Raw genomic sequence first — 13,089 nt, forward strand, 5'->3', positions numbered from 1 at the left:
TGGATAAGAACAACCACTCAAAAAAGATTGGACACCACATATTTACCTTGAAACCTTAAAGAATTTGATTGATGGATCCTCTCACTTTTATATTTCTCAACTTTAACTTTTTCATCTAATGTGAAACTTTAACTCACACTTGACATATCATACATATTTAAAATAAAATTGTACATCGAGTAAAATAATTAAGAGTTAAGTGTTTATAGAAAGGTGATTCTACTTACCTTTCTCTTTCCACCCAACCTCGTTATATCATACTTCCCTCACATAATTCATTTCACACTTATCCCTTCTCACTCTCATTCACATGGATATTTCCATTTTGTCTTTCCCTAATTCTCTGAGCATAAACACCCTGCACTATTGGTCTAACCAATTGTTGTGCTAATTGTCTTTATTCAGTTCAAGTTTATAATTTAAAAGAAATGGCAAAAAAAACAAAGATTTGGAAAGAAAAAAAGATTGGGGGAAATAGTGAAGACTTAAGCAAAATGTATCAATTTTTTACTATAGGATCAATTTTTGAATCGACACTGATTTATTTATACCATTAGTAACTTAAACGAAATGTTAAAGTAATAGGTCAAATGACTAAATTAAATGAATATTAAATAGTGAGTCCAAAATTTTATAAAATTTTAGATTTATCGATATTTATTGAACAAAGTTCTTTGGGTTAAATATGTTTTTAGTCCCTGTAAATATGTCAACTTTTCGTTTTAGTCCCTCTAAAATTTTTCTTCAACTTTCAGTCCCTATAAAATTTTTAATTTTCACTTTTGGTCCCTCTTTTAAAGTAAACTTATATGTAGAATTCATATTTTTTAATAAAATTTTTCAGAAAAATTCAAAATATTATAAGAATCACTACAAATTTTTTTAAGAATTTTTTAACAAAAAATGAATTTAATATGAATTTTTATATTTTTTACGGTTAAAAATTCATATTTAATTTGTACTTTGTTAAAAAATTCTAATTTTTTTTAAGAATGTTTTTTAGAATATTTTACACATTTCTGCACAATTTTATTAAAAAATAAAAAAAATAAATTAAAAATGGGGACCAAAAATAGTGATTGAAAATTTTATAGGGACTAAAAATTGAAGGAAAATTTTAGAGGGACTAAAACGAAAAACTGACATATTTATAGGGACCAAAAACATATTTAACCCCAAGTTCTTTTAATGAAAATGTTTATTGTTATGAGAAAGTATTGACAAGAAACACAAAAATCCTATGTGGAAGCATGGAATTAACTCTTATTTTAACATTATATAAATTGTATGGTGGATATGTTTAATTAATGTTTTAATTAAGGTACAAATAAAGTAAGATTGAGAACACTCACCTTAAAGAGTGAGTTCATTCTGATGTTTAAATAGTTGTTTTTTATAAATAAATAAAAACTTGTTAAGTAATCTAGTGTCTTGAAATTCACTTTTTTAAGATGAATAAGTGAAGTGTTTGGAATTCGAATCTCGATCCATATATATATTTATACAATGTCTTTATCATCTGAGATAAACTTACGGAGACTTTATGAAAATATTTTAATAGTTATCAAAATGATGTTGTGTTTTTCATTTTTTAAGTATAGAAGAAAAACGATAAAGATAATCATGTACAAACTTACTACTATCATTAAATAATTAAGATCTCGCAAAAATAAAAATAATGAATAAAATCATAATCATGTACATTATTTTCCACGTTCCATTTTATCCATCTCTAAGGAGGAGTCTTCTAGCCTTACAAATGATGGAGTTTGACTCTCTCTTTGAGAACTTTCACTCTCTTTCAACATGTAAAAAAATGCATGAGGAGCCCAACCTACACATTTAGATAAGACAATTGAAGTAAGAAAATCAACTATTTGATTGATAACTCTTTTTAAAAACTTATACTATTTTCAAAGAAAATTCAATAAATAGTTATTAACAATTTAAAAAGAAAATAAATTGAGCCGATAAGTTAACTTGTTAGGTAAAAGTGTTTCATATTTTTAAAACAGAATAAAAATAGATAAGGTTTTATTTTATAAAACGGTTTTTAAAATTTATTTATTTATGCCTATATATAAGGTGGATACATGGTTTTGAGATGGATTTTTCACCTTCAATTATATCCTTCATTTAAACTATTATACATACAATTTTATTCTTTTACGTCATTTTTTAAATTGTTAATTAAAATTCTTAAATCCCGTTAAAATATGAACAAAACCGCTATTATAAGAATTTAAAATATTAATTAAAAATTAGTTCTTTTTGATGAATTAAATTGAAAAATTAGTTAAATCCCATTAAAATATGAACATCACTACAACAGGAACAATATTTGAAACAATTAAAATAGCTTATTTTAATCTTATTTTTCAAATATTTGATCATAGTATATGCTCAAAATGATACCACATTATGTATGCAATTAAATGTAATAGAAAAGCGGATGGACAGACATGTCAGTGTCCGTCTTTCCTCTAGATTATATAAAGATTTTTTAGTTTTGGACATTTATTGTTCATGTAAAGCAAATTTTCACTAATATCCAATAAAAATAATTGACTTTTTTAGTCATGCAGTCAATTTGAAAATACCCTTTTATTAATTATATGTGATATTACAAAATATTAAACTTTCATTTGAAGTTAGTGGCAAATTCATTTACACTGCTTAACTACCCTTAAAAATATATTTTAAAAATACATCAAAACAATTCACTTCCTTAACTACCATCTAACATATACTTGTGTATTTCCTCAAAAAAAAAAAAAAAATTGTGAATATTTGCTTATTTTTCTCTAGCTGTATTAGAGATTACTCATGTTGATATTAACAATAAAGAGTAGTCATAATTTGAATATTTGGTGATACTTTTCATTGGAGAAAAGAAAAACATGGTAAATAAGATACTAGTGAAGATAAATTAAACGATATAATGCCACCACCTTTACTAATGTATTTTTCATCAATTTTTGTTTACAATAATACGTACCATGAGCATAAGTTGGAAATGGAAAGAGTAGCAAATAACATGTTGAAGACACGGTAATTCCTAAAAAGCAACACATCAAATTAACGAGTTAATAAAACTAAAATTATTATAGAGAAAAACAAAGATTAAATGTAATGCATTATATATCATGAATCTAACTATGATGTTACAAGATAAATTAATTTAGTTACTGACCTATAAGACCTCCAGTAAATACATCAGTCCAATGATGCCAGTAATCATCTACTCGAGTAATTCCAACAAGGGCAGCAATAAGTAAAGGAAGCAAGACTATACTCAATTTACCAATATGGCCCCTACGATCAAACACTCTAACTTTTCCTGATAAATACCATGAAAGAAAACCAAGACCAGCAAAGGACCCTACATTTGGTTAAATCATTAATTAACCACCAATTTAAGGATTAAATCATTTCATTACAATAACAAAAAAAAAACTTGCATAAGAGATGTTATTTATTCTAGATATATTCAATATCTAGTACTCAGTCAACCTTCTAGATGGCCTTTTGTCATCAACTATCATCTAAATTTGGATTTCAGACTGTAATTTTTAACACATTTAATTAATACATGTAAATATGTTATTTGCAAATGTAGAAAATTCAATACTTTTCAGCTACCCAATTTTTTTTTTATATGATATGATCCGCTACTTACATGATGTATGACCGCTCGGAAAGCTTTTGTATCCTTCTTTTATAACTGACTTAATCCCGGTACAAAGAACATCACCAGTTTCTTTGTCAAACACCTGATGAACCAATAAGAGTAAATATTCAACTTAGTTTATAAAATTATAGATTTAATCGATTTGATCCATAAAATTATTGAGATTGAGCATATTTAATTGCACTAGTCCTAAGATAATTTGTCTGTCTCCCGAGAAGTCACTAGGTTGAGAGTTTCTCTCTTCAATCTTGAGAAACTCGGTTTGAATATCGGCAAATAGAGTCGTAAGACAATTTCAGAGACTAAACTTACCAATTTTATAGACCATTTTAGAAAGACTAAGAGTAAGAACAAAAACATACCGGTATTTTATTGGGAAAACACCTTTGAAAAAAGTTTGGTCTTGGTCTACCAACAGCATCTTTAATGGAATCCGTGATAACTCCTGTTATTAAGCTTGCAAACAAGAGACCTAAGTATACAAAACCAAATAAGTGGTTTCAATGTGACACAAAGTCTAAAACATAAACAATATAATAATTTGGTAAAATTGCTCTTGCGGTTCCAATCCTTTATTTTTTTCCGATTTAATTATTTATTTTTAAATTGTCAACGTCGTTGTCCTTTAAAAAAAAAAAAAAAAAAAAAACTAAAAACACATAAATTTCATCTTCATAAAAAAAAAAATCCCTAAATTACAAAAATATTTATCTTTTTCATTGTCTCTGATCTTCATCTTCATAATATTTGTTATTTTAAGCAAATGAAAACCCACAAGTGTGGCACCCCTTTGTTTCAATCCTCATACTCATTCACATGCCTAATCACAGAGCTTTCTTTTCTTCATTTGGTACCAACATTTGATTTCTACAAATCCTGTTTTTTTAGGTGGTAATTGGGGTTCGAACCCCATACCTTACATATATTATGCATTGTCCTACCAACTGAGTTAAAGCTCATGAGGACATCTACAAATCATTTGGTACCAATATTTAATTTTCCTACAACCCATAAACTAAACTCTTAAACCCATAATTTTTTTTAGTAAACAAGTCTTCATCTCATACCAAATACAATACATCTATACATCCAGCCTATTTTTTTTTTTTTTGGATATTTCCCACCTTAGTTTGCACTAATACCTTTTAATCCAACCACACAATACTTTCCTTTTTTTTTTTTTTTTTTTTTTTTTATATATATATTTTCCACCCTATTTAGAACACTTGAAAGAAATCAGCGAGAAGGAAAATGTCATAGCATAACCCCATTGAGATTGCTTGTTTAGATTGTGGGACAAATTGAGAGTTCATATGTGTCAATCTTACAATTTTGGTGTTTTACTATTGTCCACAAAGAATAAAATTTAGGTTATGTATGAGGATCTAAGTTTAGGTTATATAAATTTAGGTGTTTGTAAGATTTGAAAAAAAAAAATATGAATGACAAGAACGTTAAATGCTAACTGAAATTAATATAAAAGACTACAAGAGCAACTTTGCCTAATAAGTTTAATAAAAACAATAAAAAAATTGAGGATAAGAAAATACCCAATGTTGCATGGTGTAAATCATAGATATCCCCTCGGACAAAGTAAAATGCAATAAAGATGAGAATTGGGATGAAAATTGACAAGATCTGTTTCAAGGAATAAAATTTAATAAAGGTTGTTTCCTTAAATTATAAAGTACATATTCAAAATGACAATGAATTTAGCATAATCACTGTGATTTTATCAAAAATTACAATTTAAAACCTTATCCAAATCAAGATGTCACCGTGAGTTTGCTAAATTTATTGTTAAGTCAAAAACATGATTATTGGAATCAAAATAAATACTTACTGGGACACCCCACATGGGTATAGTGTCTTGTTTAAATGGAAACATAAGATCTTGCATTATGTCCTTATTAACATAACGATGAAAAGGTTCTATCATATTCAATAATCCATCCATAACACCAAGGGCCAATATAATCAACCAATCACGCATATGAGCTAATGCCAACTTTGCTCCTGGTGATTGTGAAGCCATCTTTTCCAACTTTGGTTACCAAAAAAACTGTTATTTGATATTTCAGTACTAATATTTGTGCTATATGTTATAATCATTGAAGTATCAAATAGTGATAGACATATATTACAAATCTCATGTCGATGACTAGTGAAATTATTGTTATAGACTGTATAAATGCTAAATGTATATTTGGATTGATGGTAGGATTATCAAAATCACATCGAGTCACAATGATTTTGAAAACAACTATATTTTTTTTGCATGTGTTTGAAAAGTATAAATCCACGACGTCATTGCACATTCAAAGTGAAGTTCTATTTTGTAGCTTTTAAATGTCACGGTAAATATGCATTATTCGGCTTTGAAAATGACATTGTTAACACTGATTCAAACACGTTATTTGTAGATTCAACAAAATAACATTGTCATCATGATTTTTCAAAACTCATCGCTCATCCAAAATACACTTAATTGTTAAGAGACATGATGAGGTATTACTCAGAGACTGTATGATAAACAAATTCCTCCTATGACATATCATGTAAACATTGATGGCATTGAGAATAAAAAATTATTGGTCACTATATACATATGATCATAGAAAATAATTAAAACAATAAAATAAATTGAAAGGTATTGATAAATTAGTTAAGAGATACATACCTTAATGATAAAAACAAACCTTTAAACACAAAGCTTAGGCAGAAATATATGGAAAATTCGTTCTGCAAACTGCACGACCAATGTCCAGAGGAAAGATGTGATAGAACTTCACATAATGAAATAGTCTGATGAATGATTTGAGAAATAATTGCATCTTATAATCTAAAATTAGAATAAAGTGTTTATTACTAATCTCAATTAGTATGCATTTAAAATTTATGTTTCAGTTTATAGAATCTAAATGAGGGTGAAATTGAAAATTCGAAGAAAAATTTAATATATCACCCAAATATTTTCTGCGTTGGACTAGTTCATACCACACATTAAATGCATCCTTCCAATTCAAACACCACCTGCTCACTCACCAATCCATGGACAAAAAACCTAAACAAGTCACTAGCCTCCAATATATTTTGAATTAAAGTGCTTGGATAAACATGTTTTATTCAACAATAATGCGGTGTAAGTAATAATGATATTAAAGTAACGCAAAAAAACTTAATAATGATAGAGCAATATTATATATCAAAAAAGATTTTATAAAAAAAAATTCAAGAATGACATGGCAGAATAACCATTTTTAGATTTTATTAAAAAATAGTCCTTAAATTAATGTGGTGGTGGGTGTTATGTATTTTTTTATGAAAGGTTAATAAATGAGACTGAAATCTAAGGGTGATTATTGTGCCATGTTATTCTTGAATCTTTCTTAATAAAATCATTATTGATATCTAACATTTTCCATAATGATATATAAACAATAAAAGAGTCTTGCTAACCCGGGACAATGGTTAAGGAATCTACAAATAAATGTTTTGTCTCAGAAATATAAAATGTTATTTTTAATCAAGTAATAATTACATAACTTTTTTTATGAAAACTTACTTGTTTTGGATGCTTAACCAACGCAACAAGGACACTCGTTAGCATTCTCTATGATAAAAATATCTTCATTGTAGATCCATTTCGACGAGCTCATTATTAAGGTAAAAATAATAAACAAGGGTACATTTTTGTCATGACTAAAAAATTAATTTTTGAGATTATAGTTTTCCTAAAATTCCTATTAATGGAACATTATTTTCGCAATTGTATTTGGTTGGTAAATTCTTGAAAATTTTAAAAATCTATTTTTAAACAATTTCTGTATTTTCTAAAAAATTGAATAGGCTACTTTTAAGACAATTTTTATATGTATCGTAATTTATTTTTTTGTGATCTATGTACCGTAATTCTTTAACACGCATTTATTTTTTTGAAAGAATGTGCCTTTGAAACATGATATTCCTAACTAAATTTGTTAATGTTAAATTGCTAACCTCGTTTTCCCATGAAAATTTTATGGTAAACCCTTAATCTTATACAAAAATTAATTACATTAATAAATTCAAATACACTTGAAACAACATTTTCAAAAAGTACAACACTTAAAACACCAACAAAAGTACCACAAAAACAACCAAACATTTTACAGTTTCCTAAAAAGAACCCCAAACTCACTTCAACAATGTCCACTGTTTCTTCCTTCATCACATTCACCTTCTTTTTCTTCACCATTTTCAACATAGCTTCTATCTCTGAAGCTATAGGTGTGAACTGGGGAACCATGGCTTCACACCCACTACCACCCATAAAAGTAGTGAAGCTTTTGAAGTCCAACAACATCAACAAAGTGAAACTGTTTGATGCAAAACCTGATGTTCTTCAAGCACTTTCTGGGTCTAACATTGGTGTCACTGTTGGTATTCCTAATGCTTTTCTCAAAAGCTTGAATTCTTCTAGAAAAGTTGCTGATACTTGGGTTCATGATAATGTTACTCGCTATGTTTCTAATGGTGCTAAAATTGAGTATGTCCTCTTTTAATTGTATATTTTCTCATTTTATATTATTTATTTAATTTTTAATACATTGTTGGTTATTTTTTATTTTAACTCATATTTGTCGTTATGTTCTTTGGTAATAACGTAAAGACTTAGTATAGAGTGAAACAAGAATTAGTCACTCAATGAGGAAGTTTTATATAGATTATAGAATAAATAATGTCACAGGTGTCAAAACCTATTAAGCACAGACACATACACGAACACCAGACTAACACACGTTGATGTCGTCAACAATAATAATTTAGGAAAATGAATTAATAAATGTAACTACATGTGCGGGAAGCCGACACATGTCAGATAACAACAACAGACACACTTTTGATCAGAAGTGTCGTGCTAGATGCCAAAACCCACAATTATAGAACAAACAATGCCATAGGTGTCAACTGAATGGGGTTGTGTTATTAATAGTTAAGTTAGGGAAGAGATGTATGTAGCAGAGTTGGAATGTGTCAAAGATAAAATGTAGCTAATGTGATAATTAAGGGATAAAAGAACTAAAATTAGCTAAGCCAATATTCATTGCAAATGAAAGAAGTGAATCAAATGCAGAATTTTGTTAGAAACCAGTATCAAAATACAACTTAAATGTAGAATCTGACTTTTATTTATAGTAGAATACGTTTACAACAGAAACAGATTTACACTAACTATAGAGAATGCACAATTCACAGGTAAACTAAAGAAAGAAATTGTACACTATTACAAGACAAATCCTATCCGAGAAATTTGAGAGTCTTGGTCTCTCCCTCCGAAAATCATTAAAAAACTACGCTATAATCACCTTTTCCTTTCATTTCTCTATTTATACTTGACATTAAACAACATACATAACTGCCTATAACTGCCATAATAAGAAGTCTAACAAAGTTATGATTTATAGCATCCAACAAATGTAAGAGGACTGCATTTGTTAGAATAGAATGCTTGCAATTGCATTTCAGTGTTGAAGCGGCTGCACGATGTAAAATCTATAGTTGGAATTTGATTTTAAAACAAATCATTCTTTTTTCTAACTTGTATGAGCTGATAAAATTGGAAATCAAATCAGTTATGATGAATTAATCACCTCAGTGAAGGGGTAAGATGGCACTCATATTATGATGATAAATTTTCTGCAAACAAGGGATTCTCTTCAGGGATTTGGCGTCTTCCAGCCTGTAAAATAACTACAATTTTTAACACAATATTCTTTCAAATGCAATAAAAAAAGAAACTTGATAAAAAAATAGTTGCAGAAGCAGAAAATTATGAACTAAAGTGTGATAGTTCTATAGAAGTTTCATCTCATAAAGTAGAGAAATTTAACTTTATTGCTTAAATATTGAGAATGCCCCTTGTTTTCAACACCGAACATTAAGAACTATTTATGGGTTTTGCATGATTTAAAACACCAACTAATCCCTTCATCCCCATCTTTCTTCTAAAGAGAAAAAGTTTATCCAAAATATTAAAATAAGATCCAAAGTGACTACAATTAGCAGCTTGAGTTGGCATGACAGCATGGACATCATGAATCATGATAAGACGCATCACTGTTAGATAGCATGCTACTAGGATTGCTATGTTGTAGGCTCTTAGTATTCTATGTTTGCATTCAAAATGTGTCGTAACTCCCAAGTCCTAAGATGCTAGATTGCCAAAGAAATTATCAGCTGACATATTCAGGATCTGTTTGGTTTGAGAAAATAAGGAAGGAAATAATATGACAATAAAAGCTAATCATGAAACAGGACAGTTATACAAAATCAAATCCCTATGATTAAGACTACAGAAGGTGTGTGTTGTTTTTCAATAACAAAAATGAATCGATGACTGTTCATGAAAGAAGCAATAACTGGAGGTAGTGTTATGGAAGAGTAGATTAGTGATACTGGTGTACATGATTTGTTGATAAGATGATGTTTCTCCTTGGCATAAGGATATGGCCGATGCTGAAGGGAGAAGAACGAAAGCATGTTCTTTCATTGAACCGGGGATCCCACGATTGGTTTGATGTGGAGAAGTTGCTGTAACTAACAGTAGGCTTCTGTAGATCTACCTTTAATTCTATCGAAGGAATTATTTAGAGATGTACCTTTTGTGCAAGACGCTTGTAGGGTGACTTGTTGCAATTTACTGAATAAAAGTTTCTTTTTGCTTGTTCGAAAAAAGCTGTATGGTTTCTCTCTGCACGGGTATAAGAGAGTTTTCAATAGCTAAATAGCTTAATTCAAATAAAAATAAATAGCTGCAGAATTACATAATCTGCACCTGGAGTATTAGAGACCATGTATCAAGAACAAAAGAACCTAATGCCACTTTTCTTGAGTGCGCTTTTTGCATCAAGTCTGTGTCTCTTTTCTGTATTAGATTAGCTTTATTGGTTGTTACTTTCAGCCGTGTTGCAACTTCATTTTCACTTTCTAAGTGGAGTTGGGTGAGGTATTTCAACAACAAAATTTGTCAAAACTCTTTTCTTAGTTCATATAAAGAGATAATGACATGAGGGGTTTCTAAGATATGTTCAACTAAATTTGCTTATATTTTGAATATACGTATTTTAGATGGAAACTTTAACTAGGTCATTTTTCTTTTTAAGAGTTGATTTTTTAACAGAATTAATGTTACTGTTTTCTCAGTGGTGTATGCTAGGACCATGAAATGCTAGATCAGTTAAATTCACTAGCCATAGAGCATCAAATAAGTATGCTTTCTCGAAGGTTTAATCAGCTAAAATTTGAACAAGTAATTGAAACTTTTGAAAAATTTACTCCTAGTTCAAAAAAGATAGATATGTATTTCTGAAGTATGACTCACTTTACATATATGGTTCTAAATTTAACTTATATGCAGATATGTTGCTGTTGGTGATGAACCATTTCTTAAAAGTTATGGCGAACAATTTCATCCCTTCACGGTTGGTGCTGCTATGAACATTCAAGCTGCTTTAAAAAAAGCAAAATTGGACAACAAAATGAAAGTTGTTGTTCCATGCAGCTTTGATAGTTTTGAGTCAGGATCCAACTCGTCCACCGAAGTGCATTTCAGGTCTGACATCAACAAAACCATGATCGAGCTACTCACATTTCTCGACAAGCACGAATCACCTTTCTTTGTGACCATTTCTCCATTTCTAACCTTCCTTCAGACCAAAAACATTTCACTTGATTTTTCACTCTTCAAAGAAACTGCACACCCTCATAAACTTGGCCACAAAACATACAAAAACAGCTTTGATATGAGCTACGATACAGTGATCACTGTTTTATCAAAAGTAGGATTTCCTAATATGGAAATTGTTGTTTCAAAGATTGGTTGGCCGACCGATGGAGCTGCCAACGCAACCTCGTACCTAGCCGAAACCTTCATGAAAGGCCTAATGAACCACCTTCATAGCAACTTGGGAACACCACATCGGCCACCACATGAAACATACATATATAGCCTTCTCGACGAGGATCAAAGGAGCATTACTGCTGGAGATTTCGAAAGGCATTGGGGTTTATTCACCTTTGATGGCCAATCAAAATACCACGTAGATCTTGGCCAGGGTTCAAAGAGCCTAGTGAATGCTCAAAATGTTGAGTATCTTTCTTCCAAGTGGTGTGTTGTGAACAACAATGAAGACTTGTCTAATGCAACTGCAAAAGCTTTAGAAGCTTGCGCAAATGCTGATTGCACTGCACTATCTTCTGGTGGATCTTGCTTTAACATCACATGGCCTAGTAATATATCATATGCTTTTAATAGTTATTATCAGGAGCATGATCAGAAAGCTGAAAGTTGCGACTTTGGGGGCTTGGATTAATCACAACTGTTGATCCGTCAGATGATCGTTGCAGGTTTCCGATTGAGATTCACACTTCTAATGTAGAACTTTACAGGGTGTGTAGTTTTCAGTGGTTGATTTTACTAGTAACAATCCTCTTGGCATCTTTGGAGGTTTGACTTAAGTAAATTTTAGGATCATTTTTGCAGATAATTTACTGCATTAATTTTGTTGTAGATGTGTATTAGTGAATTAAAATGGTTAGGTCTTCCTAGAGTTAATTTATTTGTGAAATTAAAGTATTAGGGCTATCACTTTGGTTTGCCTGTTTCATGGTTATTAACTGCATGTGATTGAACATGAGACTACGATTTCCTGAAATTGAGATGTACTAGTTCTTAAAGAAGGCTCTGTTGATTGTTAAATTATGATCAATTATAGTGTATCTTTTTGTTAGATTAGTAGTAGTTCGAACACTATAAAAACACCACCATACTTAACGCTTAAGAAACCCACAACCAGGGCCGTCTCCGATAATTTGGAGGCCCCGCTGTAATCTTGACGATTTTAACTTAAAAAGTATTGAAAATAAAAATTCAACACCACTTAGAGCACAAACATCTACGTTCTAGTTAAATATATGAGCAATGGTTCAAAATCAAACATGACTTTTAGCCACAAACAAATAGACATTTATATACGGACAATGTATAGTTGACAGTAAAATAGTTGAATTCTAAACTTCTACGACCCTCTGCCAAGGGCCTTGATGCACTTGCATAGGACCGGCCCTCACCACAACTGAGAGGATATAGTTTCTTTCTCTGCACATAGAGAAAAGGGAAAAAACAAAAATTGAGAAATCATACTTAATCCTGCTAAGACGGGCACTAACTTTTTTTTTTTTTCCTTTAGCTTAAACGAATTATCTTCCGCAAGCGCAATTAACTAATCTTTCGAGCATTGTGGGACCCAAACAAGCGGCAAACTCTCCGCAAGAGTGTTTTAACGCTACTGTATGCCAATGCTGAATTTAATCCCAACTCAGGCAATTGATTTGAAAAGTGGAGTAGATCAAGATTT

The 13,089-nt window shown here is 30.1% G+C and overlaps 2 protein-coding genes across 2 annotated transcripts; one reads left to right on the plus strand and one right to left on the minus strand.

The window, feature by feature from the left end:
- Positions 1-1,627: 1,627 nt before the first annotated feature.
- Positions 1,628-5,780, minus strand: LOC11407216 (probable lipid phosphate phosphatase 4). Its single transcript, XM_003599288.4, has 7 exons — positions 5,535-5,780; positions 5,242-5,329; positions 4,054-4,163; positions 3,680-3,773; positions 3,194-3,382; positions 2,999-3,058; positions 1,628-1,834 (listed from the first exon to the last, which is right to left on the minus strand). Exons 1-7 carry the CDS (start codon positions 5,724-5,726, stop codon positions 1,704-1,706), a joined length of 864 nt encoding a protein of 287 aa, XP_003599336.2. The 5' UTR covers positions 5,727-5,780; the 3' UTR covers positions 1,628-1,703.
- A 2,023-nt stretch (positions 5,781-7,803) lies between these two features.
- Positions 7,804-12,431, plus strand: LOC11408368 (glucan endo-1,3-beta-glucosidase 9). The gene is given in 3 exon segments (XM_024778442.2): positions 7,804-8,219; positions 11,091-12,034; positions 12,037-12,431. Coding segments are annotated over 3 exon segments (1,434 nt in total). The 5' UTR covers positions 7,804-7,878; the 3' UTR covers positions 12,186-12,431.
- Positions 12,432-13,089: the final 658 nt, after the last annotated feature.

This window comes from Medicago truncatula, chromosome 3 (assembly GCF_003473485.1).
Source record: "Medicago truncatula cultivar Jemalong A17 chromosome 3, MtrunA17r5.0-ANR, whole genome shotgun sequence".
In the NCBI taxonomy this organism is placed as follows: Eukaryota; Viridiplantae; Streptophyta; class Magnoliopsida; order Fabales; family Fabaceae; genus Medicago; species Medicago truncatula.